Source organism: Diprion similis, chromosome 13, assembly GCF_021155765.1.
Source record: "Diprion similis isolate iyDipSimi1 chromosome 13, iyDipSimi1.1, whole genome shotgun sequence".
NCBI classification, from domain to species: Eukaryota; Metazoa; Arthropoda; class Insecta; order Hymenoptera; family Diprionidae; genus Diprion; species Diprion similis.
The window spans coordinates 11485971-11503819 of NC_060117.1; the positions used below are offsets into that span (position 1 = coordinate 11485971).

Below are 17849 nucleotides of genomic sequence, written 5' to 3' on the forward strand. Positions count from 1 at the left end.
GAGGTATGATGTTATTACCAATCTAATTGACTACATATTGATTGAGATCTTACTTTAAAATTCTGTTCTCAACGATGCAAGTCTGGGAGCTACGCATAGCAAACTCCTTTTATCATGGGCTAATGCCCACTTCACCGTAAATTGTTGTAAAGTCTCTTTTCGTATTTTGTATAAAATTTATATTGCATGTGCATCCGCCGCATCTTTATAAGGTACGCTATTGCATAGGTTATATTACCACATGTTATCTTGTATCTAAATATTGTTCTATCTATTCCATCCTGTTCACATTTAATTTTTTCTTATGACAGATGTTGTCAATAAATTATTCGTTCTGAGGAGGGCCCTCACTCGAGCCGAAACGTCAACTTAATTGTTGCTGTTCAATTGACCTTCATATCCACGATCATATTATTCATCATCACCGAGGTCAAGAAACTATTCATCATTATTATTGTATATCTATGGTATTATTTATATTGAATAAATACTTTCTGGTGGATATACTCAGCAAAAATTTAACAAGAAGACAATTGTTTTGGTTAAAAGAATGATAATGAAAATGACTAAAAATAATAATCGGTTTATTCTTATAACTATCTACTTTCAATGTTTCAAATTATTGTTACGCTCAAGATCACGCTACTCAAATCGTATTAGCTTGACAGAAAGTATTATAATACATAATCACAGACGATGAAGAAAGAATTACTGCAAACAGAAAAACCCGGACAATGAAGAAAAAAAACATTAAAAAACTAGAAAAGAACATTAAAGAACTTGAAAAAAAATAAGAAGTGAAAAAAACAACATTGAAGAAAACGAGTTAGCTCAGTCACAATTATTCAAAATTTAATGACGACATACTTCTTTTTGATTTTGTAGGGTATTGTTTCCTATATTCCATACATGTATCAGATTTTAAACATTTATTGCAGTACATGTATAATATCAGAACATGAAAACTGATCATTCTGAATGGAAAATTTGGAGAAAATCTGATAAAAAAAAAGTTATGATTACTTAAGTTTAATAATTATCTATTTTTAGTTTTCATAATTATTGTTACTCATATTCTACACATTGACTAGTTTTGATAGATTTATTGCATTACATATGCTTAATATCACTGCACAAGAACACTTATTTTTGATAACAAATATGAAAATCTTCGGAAAAAAGAGATGCAGTTCCAGATAATATCAATATTCGACGAATATCTACTTTGATTTTCAAATCTCAAATTTACGATTGTGAAGCGCATATTCTTCATACTTTATAACCTAAGAAAACTACTGACATTACATATACTATGAAGCACTATATAACTCTTGATATTTAATACTACGAAATTTTAAATATTATGCACTTTTGATTTTCATGATTATTCTTACTCATATACTATACATTTACCAGTTTTGATAGATATATTGCATTACATATTCATAATATCACGGCACAAGAAGATTTATATTTGATAACAAATATTAAAATCTTCGGAAAAAAGAGATGCAGTTCCAGATAATATCAATATCCGACGAATATTTACTTTGATTTTTAAATCTCAAATTTACGATTGTGAAGCTTATATTCTTCATACCTTCTAACTTAAGAAAGAAGAATGCCAGATTGGCAACAATTGTGTATGGAGATGTTACATTGATTTCCAGCTAATTTTTGTAGAAGTTTGACCCTTCTTCACATAAAAAATTTTCCTTAAAACGTTCCTAATTCTCCTTTTTGAATTCACGTCAAATAATCTCGCATTTTATTTAATTAACCCTGCACGATCGCACTATAATTTCCCTGCTTCCGCGGTCGCACTTGGACAAAAACGTTCACGTACAGTTCTCAACATGTTCAGTCGCTTTTAATATCCAAAAAAAATTTATTTATACTCTTGAATTACTTCTGAAACGTAAATCCACGATTATTCAAGTGCAAAATTTATTATGTTTCATACTATAAATTGGTATAATTGGTATGATTGGCTCAAGTGAAATTTTGCTTAGGACGAAATCGTCCTAGTGCGACCGCGTAGGGTTAAAAATGATTATTTTATACTGAATATTATGAATTGATTGCCATTAATTTTGGGAGGATTTTATTTTATTTTATTTTATTGTCGAAATACGGATAACGGCATTGATTTTGGCAGTAAAAACTATCTAAAACTTATTTCTTTCAATTTTTTACTTTAATAATCACTCGAATCCACCCCGACTTTCGGACCTTTGGGAAGCGTGAATATTGCAATTAGGAGTGGATTTCACGTTTAAAGATAATTTTCAGCATTTCGAGTGAATTTAAGGGGTGGGAGTTTTTTTTTACCGATATTAAGGGCCACCCTAAATATATATTTATATATTTCGATGAAATAGAGAAAATTCATTTGAACTATCGTTAGAACTCTTACTCGGCTACCCAGAACTCCGACCAGAACTCATGGAACTCTCAAAAAACGTTGTGTGAAAACTTTCGATTTTTGAAAACCTCGTAGAACTTTCTTCTTTTCGATCGAATGTAAAATATTTAGCTGAATTATCGTTAGAACTCCTAGTCCGCTACCCAGAACTCCGGTCAGAACTCCTAGAACTCTCAAAAAACTTTGTCTGAAAATTTTGGATTTTCGTAAATCCTCCAGAACTCTTCCGTTTTCGATGAAATCGAGGAAATTCATGAGAACTATCGTTAGAACTCTTACTCGGCTACCCAGAACTCCGATCAGAACTCCTGGAACTCTCAAAAGACTTTGTGTGAAAACTTTGGATTTTTGAAAACCTCGTAGAACTTTCTTGTTTTCCATCAAATCTAAAATATTTATCTAAATTATCGTTAGAACTCCTAGTCCGCTACCTAGAACTCCGATCGGAACTCCTCGAACTCTCAAAACAATTTCGACCGCGGAACTTAGCCTATTGTCTGTAAGTGAAACGAAATAGCTCGAGAACTTTTTGAATTTTGATTAAATTAGAAAATTCCGTTTTAATTGTCGTCAGTACTTTCGCTTGTCCACCCAGAACTATCATCAGAATGTCAGGACTGTTGAATATCACTTTCATTGTAAGCAATGCGCGCGGATATTTTTTTCAATATCTCACTAACGAAACAAAATAAAAAAATTTCAGTTAGTAGGAACTCTAGAACCCTTTGAAATCTTCTCAGAACTTGAAAAAAATGGTGGTTTTCAAATAATAGGGTGCTAGCATTTTTTTTATTTTTCAATTTCCTAATAGTAAACAACTGGAACTATTTCTCAAATGGGCATCGAACTGTAGAACTATTCAAGTACTATCCAGATAAAATTTATTTTTCCGAAAATAAGGTGCCCCGTGAAGTTGGCAGCCTATTTTTTCAAATTGATTTTTCCAACCCTTCTTGACCGGAACCATTTTTTAAACTCGTCAGGATCTCTAGAAAAAAATCATTTTGAAAAAAATCATTTTTTCAAAAATGGGGTGCCAACTTCACAGAGGTTCAACGGTAGAAGCAAAGCACGTTTCTGAAGATTTAGATTTTAAGTGCAAAGTATAGGTAACTTTTTTCCATAATTTTATTGAATTCTTATGGAAATTTTTACTCTTTCATTTGGAGCAATTTTCAAAATGCTTTACTGAAGAATTTGAAAATACGGCAAATGATTTTCTCATCATGCACTGCAAGAATGAAAAATAAATAATAGAGGATCAGAAATAATTTTAATATACCGGGACCATCTCTAGAAACTAAACAGGAACTGCGCATGCGCGAATTTAAATCCGCCGTCCGTGCAGTCTGGCCACCCCGAGACCCTGCTGTCAAACTCTGTTTCTGTCGGCGATGTAGTTCACATGCATTTTTGAAGTTAGAATATCAAGTCATTGAGATAGTCACTCGGAAAGGCTTGGGAAGCATTTGTTATTGAAAATTGATTGTTCAAAGAACGGTCGGAATTTAATGCTGATGCTCTTTGAAAATTCGTCCTATTCGATTGAAACAAGAAATCTGTTCAAATGTTGGGTGCTTGGAAGAAACGAAGCAGGTAGGTGGGGACAATTTATTCAATCATTTTCATTACTTCATACATTAAGAATAACAATGAAATTTTTTTCTTTTAACAGAAAATACAGCCAAAATAATAGCATCTCTGCTGTTCGCTGATGTCTTCTCTTCCCATTCAATTCATGACACATGCAGAGATCATCGGCCACTTTCGTTGGTTGGAAAAGGAAGTTGTAGATCTTACGGTTTCTTTCAATTTCAAATCTGATCTAAAGAAATCTAATCCGAAGAGTAAAACTCAGAAACATTCTGTGACACAAGTTGAAAATCAACATTTTCAAAATGTGCCTCAGTGTCACAATTAACTTTAAGGATAATCATGTTTTAGAGTAATGTTCAGAACATTCATATGAAAATATTGACTTATCGGGTTCAACATTGTACCCCTTGTTCCTTTGAAACAAATGAATATCTAATTTTCACTGAAGTTCATGAAAATATTTACTTAAACCTAAATCCAATACAATATCTTGTTCATAGTGCTCCGAACATCATCCAGTAACATGAATATCCGGAAGGAATCCCTCTGTCGCAGAAACCGTTATAAGGTTCTTTGTTTTGAACTTGTGCCACTAGATAACTTTTACATTGCAGATTCCATTTCCAATCTTAGGATGAGATTTTTTGTTTCGAACAGTGTTAACGTGGGATGCAGAATTAATTGTAATAAATGGAGATTCACAAACTCTCAGTATCAATGAAGGACCATTGTAAGAGTATAAAATTGAATCTGGTTTCAAGCTTTCAATAAGTTACCGGATAACTCCCTAATAAAGATTCATCATAAAAAAGTTAGCCAGCAAGTAAGTCCTATTGTAGACAAAGTGATCATTTGTAACGTGTACTAGTAAGTGAATGCATTCCTTAGACCTTGCCGGGGTTGAACGAGGCTCAAGCACGGATGATAGCTGCAACTAGCTAGTCAGATGATACTGTCGATTAATATTGACTTTAAAGACATTTTCAACTGAAGTTTGTGACGAGAGGTGAATCTCGCACTTATTTGGGGGGAGAGAGGAGGGAGACGAGAGACGGGGAAGAGTGAATTCACGTGCCGGCGTTGTGGAAAATAAAGTGTAGCGTGTATTTGATATTTGACGGATCTTAATAACTAATCAACAAATTGGTCGGTCCCGCGTGGCGGCTGGTCACGCCCCAGCCGATTAGCGTCCTTCTTAAATCTAAATCCTTAAAAACTAATGAATTATTACTAATGATCGTGTGAGTGAAAAGGGTGAGTGCGTGTGAGTGTGTGGGTGTGTAGGGGGAGGGGGGGGGGGGGGGCGTGTGTGAGGGGATCGGAGGGAGATGCAGTGGTTGGAGGCGGTGATTGGCGGTGGCGGTGCGGAGCGTGGTTGATGTACGTTGAAATGGAGTTAGATCAGCTGACCTTTTTGTATCGTGGCTGGGTCGTCTAGGCGTCCGGCGGCGTACGTGGCTGGCACAAGAGTGCCTTCTCCGGCCGGCCCGGCGCGTCTTCGGGTGCGCCCGGGCCGGTTCGGCATTGTTCGGCCCCGCTCCGCGGGTTTGGGGCTTATTGTGGGGAGAGTACGATTTCCGGGGCGACACGATTTGACGACTGATTCTCGTGTATTTTGACGAAAAAAATCGAAAATCAAGAATAAAATTTTTCGATATCTCGCTTAGTTTTCGAGATATCGATATATATCGATTTTTTTTTTTTTGAAATATCTCGATAAATATGGAAATTTCGAAAAAATGATAAGAAACACTTTTTGTAGGAAATTAAATTTCCTATAAAAAAGGTCCTATGCAAATTTTTGATAACTACATATTTTGTAAAAAAAAAAAAGTGCGTGTTATTCCGATCAGCTAACCATGGTTAACACACAACCAGATCATTCTCAATATATATATATAGCCGGTTAGGAAGGGTTCGGCTCCCCGAAACCACAACACACACAAGGGTACGAACAACGCAAAAGGTGGTCGCGGCACCCGGAAGGTTGGAATAAGTTCGGCTTCCGGATTCTACGGCGGCCGAAAGGTTAGGAAGGGTTCGGCTCCCCGAAACCACAACACACACAAGGGTACGAACAACGCAAAAGGTGGTCGCGGCACCCGGAAGGTTGGAATAAGTTCGGCTTCCGGATTCTACGGCGGCCGAAAGGTTAGGAAGGGTTCGGCTCCCCGAAACCACAACACACACAAGGGGACGAACAACGCAAAAGGTGGTCGCGGCACCCGGAAGGTTGGAATAAGTTCGGCTTCCGGATTCTACGGCGGCCGAAAGGTTAGGAAGGGTTCGGCTCCCCGAAACCACAACACACACGGGGGTACGAACAACGCGGAAGGTGGTCGCGGCACCCGGAAGGTTGGAATAAGTTCGGCTTCCGGATTCTACGGCGGCCGAAAGGTTAGGAAGGGTTCGGCTCCCCGAAACCACAACACACACGGGGGTACGAACAACGCGGAAGGTGGTCGCGGCACCCGGAAGGTTGGAATAAGTTCGGCTTCCGGATTCTACGGCGGCCGAGAGGTTAGGAAGGGTTTGCTGACCGAACACTCGCCCGCCGTCGATCACACACATGTTTTTTTTTTTAAACAAAATATGCATTTATGAAAAATTTGCATAAGACCTTTCTTATAGGAAATTTAATTTCCTACAAAAAGTGTTTCTCATCATTTTTTCGAAATTTCCATATTTATCGAGATATTTCAACAACAAAAAATAATCGATATATATCGATATCTCGAAAACTAAGCGAGATATCGAAAAATTTTATTCTTGATTTTCGATTTTTTTCGTCAAAATACACGAGAATCAGTCGTCAAATCGTGTCGCCCCGGAAATCGTACTCTTGCCATAGTTCGTTGGTGTTTGCTAGTGTGGTGTGTAAATAGTCATGGCTACGTCGTACGTCGGTTTTTGTGTTTGCTGTGTAGGTGTTGGGTTGTGTGTTCGTGTTTGTTTCACCCACGTGTCGTGTCTTTCCGTTTCTTCCAGCGCCTTTTCTACCCGGTCTCTGAGCCTTTGTGTCGGTGATGGTGTTCGTATGCGTGTACTTGGGTTGTGTGATGTGTTTGTGTTGCGTTTCGTGGTGGTGTCTGTGTGCTTGCATGCGTTCTCGTGTGCGTGTAATTTTTCTTTGCGGACCAGTCCGCCGCATTTGCTGCAAGTGGCCGCGCCACTGGGATTGGTTTTTTGTGTGTGTTCTGTTGTTGTTTTTGTTGTTTGTGTGGTGTGTGTAGGTTTGCTTGTGAGTTCTTGCGCGTATGTGGTTGTGGTTGCTAGTAGCGTGGGTCTTGTGGTGGTGGTGAGAGATGATGTGTGTGTATTATCTGTGCCGTCTGGCCCGTATCTGTGGGGATGTGGTGGCTGCCCTGGTGTCTGTAGCAGTGGTATGGGTGGTGTCTGTTGTGTGTGTTTGTCTGATCGGTATGCCATGTGGGGGGTGATTCTCACTTTCTGATGATCGCTTCTCTGATGATTGTGTGTGTTTTTGTGTAGTGTGTGTGTTTTGTAGTCGGGTGTGTAAGTGTTGTTGTTTACGGGAGCTACCTCCACCCTGTTTAGGTGTTCCCTCACTCGTTTCCCTGGTTCCGTGTGTGTGGGCATTCTCGTCTGAAATGTCCTATTTGGTTGCAGTCAAAGCATCTGTTTGCTGCTGTGTTTGTGTTTGTGTTCGTCTGTGATTGGATTTGTTGGTATGGTGGTCTGTTTTGTGTTTGATGGGTTGCTGGCGAGTTGTAGGTTATAGCTGGTGATATGTTTGGTGTGGGTAATAATGCCGGGCGTGTAAATGTTTGTGTGTGTGTTAGAGCTCGTGGTGAAAATGCATTTGTGTTTTGTTGTGGTTCCGTGTGGTTTTGTTCGAGAAAGTTGGGTGTTTGCGACCTGATTGTTTGTTGTCTTGTGTTTTCCCACTCTACGTTTGATTCCCACATTTTTGCCATGTTTTCTAATTGGTCGAAATTCGCGAAGTCGTATGGTTTTATGTACATTTTGTATTCTATTCGCATGTTCTGGTATGCCATGTCTAGCTGTTTGTGTACTGGGTATGGGGGTATGAGTTGTGTAAATAGTGTTCTTATTGCGATGAGATATGGTGTGATTTTTTGGAATTGTCCCTGCACGTAGTTTCTTATTTTGTGTTCTAGTCTGTGTCTGTATTGCGGGTCTTGGAATGTGTATAGTAGGTCAACCTCGAAGTGCGTCCGTGTTTGCCATTTTCCGCGGTTTAGGCGGTACCAATTTTTCGCGTCTCCGTCTAGAACTGGGGTTAAATTGTCTAGTAGCTGTCTGTCCGTCATGTCGTACCCTGTCTGTAATTCCCTCAGATTTTCAATAAATTCGTATACGTTTTCGTTTGTTCGTCCCGCATATGATATTTTCCATGTTTGGATGGTTCGTATGGGTATTGTTGACTGTTGCGTGTTATTTGTGTTCGTGCGGTATGTGTTTATTGGTTGGTTATGTGTGTGGTGTGTCGTTTGTGTGTCGTCTACCCGTGGTTCGTCGAAGTCTATCAGATTTCGAATTCCTTCTAAGTTACGGTTATTCGTGCCTATAAATGTATCCGCGCCTATCACTGGTTGTGTTAGTCTGTTTTGGGAGTGAGTGGCCCTGTGTCTGTGTTCGTGTAACGGTGTAATTCTTAGTGTTTGTGTAAGGTCAACTGGTTTGATTCGTCTCGGTTGTATCTGTGTACTGTGTAGTGATTCGCTAATTGGTTCGTTTATCGGTGCATCCATTAAACTTATTTCGTGATTCATTGTGTTTCCGTCGTCTCGAAATGGTTCGTGAACTTGCATACGCTGATAAAATGGGTGTTGTGTGTGTGTCATCTCGCCTGTGTTGTGGGTTTCGCGCGCGTCGCCGTGTATCGTACAGTTTTGGTTTCGCGCCCAGGTGTGTGTGTCTGTGTCGTCGGGTGCCGAGCCGTGCGGCATGCTGTGTCTTCTGTTTGACATTGTTTTGTTTTGGTTCTGTGTGTTAGTGTATATGTGTGATTTTAACCGATCCTTTTCAAATGTCTCGAATATTCTCGTCGTGCTTCTAGTTTGTTAGACTGATTAATTTGTGTATTGTATCGTTTCTCGTCTCGATTTTTGGGACTTAATGTGGGTGATTTACGTTGGGCGCCAATTTGTGACGAGAGGTGAATCTCGCACTTATTTGGGGGGAAAGAGGAGGGAGACGAGAGACGGAGAAGAGTGAATTCACGTGCCGGCGTTGTGGAAAATAAAGTGTAGCGTGTATTTGATATTTGACGGATCTTAATAACTAATCAACAAATTGGTCGGTCCCGCGTGGCGGCTGGTCACGCCCCAGCCGATTAGCGTCCTTCTTAAATCTAAATCCTTAAAAACTAATGAATTATTACTAATGATCGTGTGAGTGAAAAGGGTGAGTGCGTGTGAGTGTGTGGTGTGTAGGGGGAGGGGGGGGGGCGTGTGTGAGGGGATCGGAAGGAGATGCAGTGGTTGGAGGCGGTGATTGGCGGTGGCGGTGCGGAGCGTGGTTGATGTACGTTGAAATGGAGTTAGATCAGCTGACCTTTTTGTATCGTGGCTGGGTCGTCTAGGCGTCCGGCGGCGTACGCGGCTGGCACAAGAGTGCCTTCTCCGGCCGGCCCGGCGCGTCTTCGGGTGCGCCCGGGCCGGTTCGGCATTGTTCGGCCCCGCTCCGCGGGTTTGGGGCTTATTGTGACGTGCACGCGGGGTGCAACGTCACAAGTTATCCAACATTTTTAGATTGAGATTGGTTCAGTTCACACATCAAAATTCATCCTTGGAATCTGATTTAACACTTGAAACACTATTCATCTGAATTGAATACCAAGAGAGTGAAAAATAAAATATCAAAACTGCCGAAAATAAAATTTGAAAAATAATTCAGGCCAATAATACTGCTTGGATTACAATGGTGCACGGAATGATTGCTCTGTAAAATTAGTTAGCAGCAATTCTTGAATAACAAACTTATTACTATTGGCTCGATAGATCTAAAATGATGGAATATTCAAACACCATGATCTGTAGCGTGTCGTGCTCTTTAATTTTGCCACGACTGATGTTCAGAAGGTGGCGATGACCAGAAGAAATTCCTTCGGATACCTGTTGTCTAATGGAACAACGGAACAACCAGGTTCGATGGTTGGAACGATGGCACCAATCGAGAAACTAGGGTCGTAGCCACCAAAACGTTTTGACCATCAGGTAAGGTATGATTTTCATCCTATTATCCAAACTTGAAACTTTAAGTCTGTCAGAACAAACGATTTTTATCATTGATTATAGGTGAAAATATTGTAATATGCAAATATCATAGTATCAGAAATTTACTCACACGCTTCGACGCCTGACAACTTTAGTCTCGCTTCGATGATGTTTGTTTCCCACCTGAAAATATTCAAAGATATTATTATCAGACAAGAGCTTCTAATTGTTTTGGATACCACTAATTTTCAATAAATTGCGACAGAAAAACGAATTGCTACTTTTTGTACTCCTAAGCTTTGTGTTTCAAGATACACTATTTCTTTTATTCCTTGTTACTGATTTTATTTTAATATTTCATGTTCATCGGCACTGATTACTGGCGTCCGGAGCACTGCACTGTAACAAATCTACTCTGGAGCAACCTTCTACTGGGTTTCAACAATCCATTCATTTTTAATTTCATGTAAATAAAGAATCTGTTTAAAATAAACAATATTTTTACTTACCTGCCCCAGTTTGCCTAGACTCCCACTCGTTGATGACGTTCCACATTTAATTTCAGATTTCTTCTTTCAATAAATAACTGATCCAATTTCTGTAGCTTTTGATATTTGTTTCTCCATTGACGCCTTTATTGTGTCGATTAAATATCTTCTAATATCAACTACGGTATTGCTGAATGACACTTTTCTTAGAAAATTCACGATAAGTAGGAATAAATATTAACATAACCTCAATACGCTACTTTACGCGCGAGAAATTCAGAGCCTTGTCACATTTCGTGTACGTTGGTCGCCTTGGTTAGCTGACGAAAATTACTCCGCGGGGCACTTTCGCTGACCAATGAAATTGAATTATTTGGCGCATGCGCAGTTCCTGTTCAGTTTCTAGAGATGGTCCCGGTATATGTCGGCGCAGTGATGACTGGATCCGAGGTGATGGCAGTGGCGCGCCCCGGAACTAGACCAGAACCGTTTCTTTTCTTGTGTTTCTGATTCTTATGAGCGTGAACTCCTCACATTGTAGCCATTATCGAATAAACTCACACTCTGCTCCGTTATTATGGGTCCTCCACGTCACCCTTCGATCAAGCATCCGATATATAATTAGCACCCGAAATGAAAATGATAAATCTGACCATCGATCGGTTAGGACTGACTTCAAAAGTTCCTCACAGGCGAAATGAAGCTCGCATTTAGCAACCAAGTTACAGCATTGAGCGTCCAATACATTTGTCACAGTGGATAAGGTTATACTATCAAACTGCTGCGTTTACCTTGTACCCTTGGATGCTCGTCGAAAAAGGTGCATTGAGGTTTGAGCAGCTACAGAAATGATATTCTCCTACCTTACCTTGTCTGCATTATCTATACATAAACTTAGACTGACCTGATTAAGCTGTTGGCGTGGGCCAATTCTGCATTGAGGAGCTGGAGCTGATCTGACAAACTCCATGCAGGTACTTTTAGTGGCATCATAGACCGGATCACCTGGGCCGACGCGGACAGGAAAGCACTCTGGATGGCCAGTGGCAGGAGGACAGCATGCTATGGAACTGCCGTTAGTTCCTTGACTTATAGCAGTTGCCGTAATATCGTGATCAAAGAATTGCCCAAATACAGCTAGCATAACAGTAAACGATGGATTCGAACTTGGAGATGGTGAATGAACACGGAGACTGACTTCACGACTGGATGGTAAGCTCTTGCCCGATTTTCCTTCCCTGGGTGAACTAAGCCCGTCACCATAGTCCGGTGGTAAAGACCTTTTGAACGGCGAGAAAGCAGAACCCCATTGTCGTTTGTGGTTGCAGATCCCATCAAAGGTCCGATACTTGCTTTTCAGGCAGGTGAAATTTCGAAATTCCTTGCACCCCCCATCCGATGCCCAACCACTATCGAAATATGCTCCGATCGATGACTTTTCTCCAAGCAAAAGGCGGCCTCTCTCAATGACTCGTGTTGCAGCTATTTCAGCAAGACCAGCTAGAGCAAGTTGGCCAGCAAATACACTGGTACTGACAGCAAATTGATGTCTGAAATTTGGCGATGGATTAATCAAAGGTGTTGCTCCGGCATCGGCTGTCACACGCTCTTTGATCGCTTCGTGACCCGCTGAAATTCCACTTTGCCACTCACTGTCAGTTAATGCTGTTATATTGGTATCTTCAAGCTTTACCCCCGCGACATTCCACGTAGCTTGTAATAAGTTAACTGAATCCAAGGTTGAGGATGTAATGTTCCTGTCCTCGGTGGTGTGATTCACTGAATAGCTGACAGTTACTACTAGTGCCATCATGCACAAAGCCCTGGAATTAGAAGAAAATCGAATTATTAAAAAGTTCAGAACTATATGTCTAAGCTGGATATTTTTCACTTTTAGCGCGATGAAAAAAAGTTTCAAGTTCATCATTCTTGTGAACCGGGTTAATTTTGTTGCTGGTCACTTAAGATGAACATGTTTTATTACGAAATGAGAATAAAATATTACCACGCCTTGAACCTTCGTCCTCTTCATTTCGCACCCCAAATGATACATTGTCTCATTGCGTTGGGGTTCAATTCTTTTTTTATGGTGTCGCTTTATGTTTTATGGAACGTGACGATGCACGCGTTTTTACATTACATAAATGGGGCATTTCACATGAAGCGGATAGCGAAAAAATATAAGATTCTGAAATACGTTCGCATTCGGCATAATTGTATTTTTAGAAGGTATGAATGTAATCACTCAATTTTTTTTTCTTTTTCTACGTTTAGTTGCCATGTTATGGGCTTCTAAAGTGTATTCGGGCACCAGTGGGTTGCCTTTGCACCTCATTGGCTCATTACCGTTGTAACATGTTGCAACTGAAGGCTCTTCGACCGTCAGGCCCAAGAAGCCATGCCTTTCGTCTGTCAAGTCGCGAGGTGCGTGGACGTAAACCCAATTTAGCCCTTCCGAGCAGTAGTAGTGACTGGAAAATCTTAATTGTGACCGGCCTGAAGTCTCACGCCCTTCGTTAAACTCGAGCATTACTATTTACTTTATAAATTGTAAGGGACTCACTATCACCCAGCTTCATTTTCTTTTCTATACTTTTCTGATTCTAATATTTTCTAGTTCTTATTTCGAATCAAAGTCAAGTTTTGCCCTGATTCTACCGAATCAGGTAGTTTTAAGTATTCACGTTAAAAATAAATAATGGAAATTCACAAGCCAATCTACTACAATATTCATAATAATCGATGGTTGTTGTTTTCTGACGTCAGTGTTAATGATCAGTGCAAGCCTTCTTGATGTAGAGCCGTCGTATTATAAAAGATTGTTGCTTGAAATGTGTAATATTGTCGGACATCCAAACTCAGTAAATCGAAGACAAGATGTTGAACACCTTAGCTCGATCTATACTCTGTAGATACGTAATCAATAGCTTTAATTACCGACTGAACACTCTACTTTACTTTTACTTCTTCTCTTCTAGTCTGTGTAATATTGGTTTGCGCACTAATCATTCCTTCTTGTTCACACGTTCAACTGTAAACACGTCCCCTGCTGTGATAATTACCGTTTGGTTTAGTTTGACCATTAATTAACGTTTGAGATGTACGCTTGGGAGCTGAGGATTGCTTTACCGCCGTTGTATGGTCTTTTAGTGCCATGCAAATGTTAAAATAATTTTGTTGTAAACTAAGTAATGTTTCGTCTTCTCCTGGCCAAGTTTTGAGTTTCGGTTTTCTCCAGGTGAATACTAGGTCTAGCTTATTCTGTACCCTTCGGTGGTTATAATTTCATATTCTCTTTTTTATCTCAACCTTAACAACTTGTACAATTACCTGGTTTGTTCTTTTTTCTATGACAGATGTTGTGTCAATAATGTTCATCATCGCTTTTGGTCGCGCGTGAGACTCTTAAGTTCTCCAGGTAAATACGAGGTTAAACTTATCCGTTATCACCTGGTTTTTCCTTTTTTTTTTAAATTTTTTTCCAATTTTTAATTTTTTTTATTTTTATGCTGAACAAATGTACAATGTTGTTTTGTTCTTTTCTATGACAGATGTCTTGTCAATAAATGTCGTTCTGAGGAGGGCCCTCACTTGGGTCGAAACGTAAACCTAACAGTTGCCTTTTTGATATTGACCTTCATATCCATGAAAAATATCACATTCACATTAATAATAATCTCGTTATCAGTCTTTACTTAAACAAACATTCCATTATTATATGGATCAAACGAGTGAACATTACAACATTTTGGACAATAAACATTTGGACAGTTTTCTTCAGTGTTCGACGATCATAATTTAAATTCATCCAAATCACAAGAATGTGTGGCGAGTTCTTAAATACTTGTTTTCACCTGAATCAACTAATAAAATATCAAATTGGCAAATTTCTGTTGCCATTTTTAAGCGAACATATTGTTTTCCTAGAATATTCATTATTGAATCGACCAGGACAAGTCTTCTATAAATTCGAACAAATAGAATTGGTGTACTAGCTCCAGACCATACCCTAGCGTATTCAGAGGTTCGTTCTGCTTCTGTACTTCGGACCCCAATTGTGCAACCTTTGTAAACTATAGTTAACTGTTAACATTCGGATAAATCACGAAACACCTAAAAAGAGAGATACTATATAATTATAAACGACCAGCTAGACTTAATAATCGTTCAGCATAGATATTCTTGGTACTTATCAACTATACCATTTAATATTATTAATACGCAAAATGACTGAAAGGCGTAAACGATTGAATTTGACTAGTTCTACAGCTTCTCTGTATTTGAGACCAAATTCTCTCGTCGACGTTACCATTGTCTAAATTCACGCACCTTATTATTATAATTTTTGATTTGATTCTTTGTATCTTCATTTGTTGTCATTCATATTAATAATCCAAATCACGTAAAGAATATGTGTTACTTTTTACCAGTTGAATCAATCATATAATCATTTATTTTGAAAGACGACCCTTCCCATTTTCATTATTAGCATAAATTGGTTTCCATCTGTTGAACAACTCTCGCGAGGCCCTGTATAGCACTCAGCAACAACGTGCTCACATATTACCGGCATATCGCAAGTTAGGTCTTTTTTTAGTTTTAATATTTAATTTATATAGTTACATGGGAGCAAACATTGATTATTTCTAATCTACATCTATAACCGCTATTTTACGCCTCACCTCCACGTAACATTAGGTAACATTCAAATTTAAGTCATTCATTCACATGTTCATATTTCTTATTACAATCAAAAAAAGGTATATTCTATCATGACTTATGGGGTACTGTCCGAACAATCTTAAGGGGGTGCCCTGATATCTTCGGGAATTGACGTAGATATCTTCAAATATCGCCCACGTATCGCAAACGCAACAACCCATTCTATACACAATTCTGAACGAAAACACTTCAATACAATTTCATTTACATGGTATGAAGTCTACGAATTTACTATTCCAATTTCTCAGAATCCCTGCCATTTTTTTATTTCTGCATCAAATAAGAATCAGAGTATTTTTGTTCAGAATTTCATAAAGAATGGGGCTTCTTAGCCCTTTTTTGCGTTTGAGATTCGTGGACTTTAAATTTAGAGCTATAGGTTCTGAGGTGGTATTTTGTACCTCGTCACATGGTTTAAATATCGCACTCCTTTTTTCGGAATGTCACTTAAAAGTAACGAAAACACGTCTGAGGCCAATACTACAAAAAGAACGACTCATTAACTTCTAAGTGAGATTTATTTATTAAACTAATTCTTGTCTGTTTTCTATCTTTTGTAACGCACTACGAGAACGGTCTTCAAGAACATCGCTTCGAGGGTACTGAATATCGCAAGGCAGAGGTCAATAGTCTCTATCGTCAACTGAAATTGAATGGGTCCCTCTAACGCAACTCCAGATGGATGACTACCTGGATTGCGTACAGGGCTGTGCATAAAAAATACAAAGAAGCCTCCCGTCGCGGTGCTTATCAGCCTAGAGCTGAACCAACCTTAATATCTATTATTCCGCCTACTACAAAGCAGGGCCGTGCTGTCTGTAAACCCACGGCCTACCGAAGGGCTGCAGTGGGGTGACTAGCCCACACGAAGGAGGAGTGAACCACGTCGGACTGGTGGTACAAGGATGAGAACCCAGCGTGTAAATCATTACCACCAGGAAGTGATGCTGCTATTAACCTGACTCATCGTGACAATGTTGCTTCTGGATCACACCGTGGATATGATGCTTCTAAATCATCACGTGTATGGGGGGGGGGGGGCTAGGTGGGGGTAAATTCGACGTATCACCACTGTTTCGACAAAGTATCAAATCGTTTGAAAGTATTGTATCGCGCTCATTTTCGTCTTATTTCATTCGCCATTTAAAATCGTCCCGACAATAACCTTACACTCGCCTGCAATGTTCACCTGTCCGTCTCTACCTCAAATCTAACCGCCTGCCCGTGTCGCGCCTCACCCAGATCAGCTGTATCTTATGTATTATCTACCGTCGCAAAATCCATGTACGTTCATTATTTATGTTTGTTCTCTCGACTCGGTAAACCATCAGTCTTTGTACCCTCCTCTAGCGATACGGTCCGTATCGCGAATCATCGCAATAAAGTACCTTGGTTATTATCAACTTGATCTATCAATTATCATCAACATCATTCTTTTACATTCGCTATTGTACCTCATCACTAATTCGCGGATCCTACGTCGATAATCCACATCTTTTAGCGATCTCTCCAAACAACAACCCTAGTAAGAGTAAATTCGCAAATTACCATCCTGCAACGGTTTTCTCTATTCTTACAGTTCGAAAATGATATTGGTACGTCTTTGGATGGATAAAGATCGTGAACTTGGTGTTTTCACGAAACAAAAAAAAAGTTCTGATTGGGTGAAAAAAATACAAGAAAAATGTATTTCACATTCGCGCGAGTGGGGGGATTGTTCTACGTTAGTCATACAATTTTTGTGAATTTTATCACATTTTAAAAAATTGTTCTTATTTTCGGCTGCAAAAAGATCATCATTCAGAAAGGGTTGGTCCTAAAAATCTGTAGAAATCCAGAAAAATGTTTCAGAGCAAAGAAAACAACAGAAAAAATCACGTAGTAAATCAAAAATGTTGCGGTATGGGGGCTAGGTGAATTGAAGTGTACCGCCCTATACATACCTTACAAATAATAGATAACACAAGTCAACATGAATTTTATCTTCAGAGTAAGGGTATGAAGTCTCGATATGTTTATCAATAGTCGACCAAAAAAAATTTAAATGTCGTAATAAAGTTTGCTTTTCTAGCCAGGAGAACGATTACAAGATTTTTTCAATATCTATTATTTTATAAACAAACAAACTTTATTAAGATTTTTATCATTTAACCCAGATGGTTGTTCCATAAAAATTTGTTCATTAAGATCCCTATTTAAAAGTGCCGTCGTCACATCTAAATATTCCATTTCCATAGTAACGTGATTACCAATTGCAAAAAGTAGTCGTACCGTTGAATGTCTTACCACGGGTGCAAAAGTCTTATGAAAGTCAATCCCATATTTTTGATTATATCCACAAGCCACCAGACGAGCTTTATATCGTTCAAAATCACCAGATGTATGCTTCTTAGTCTTGTACACCCACTTACACTT

General features: G+C 39.2%; 1 protein-coding gene across 1 annotated transcript in view; it reads right to left on the minus strand.

The window, feature by feature from the left end:
* Positions 1-17849, minus strand: part of LOC124413782 (peroxidase) — a 67401-nt gene that overhangs the window by 39597 nt on the left and 9955 nt on the right. The window contains exon 2 of the mRNA XM_046894553.1: positions 11617-12535. Within this exon, the coding sequence (XP_046750509.1) occupies positions 11617-12535 (919 nt within the window). The remainder of the gene's footprint in view (positions 1-11616; positions 12536-17849) is intronic.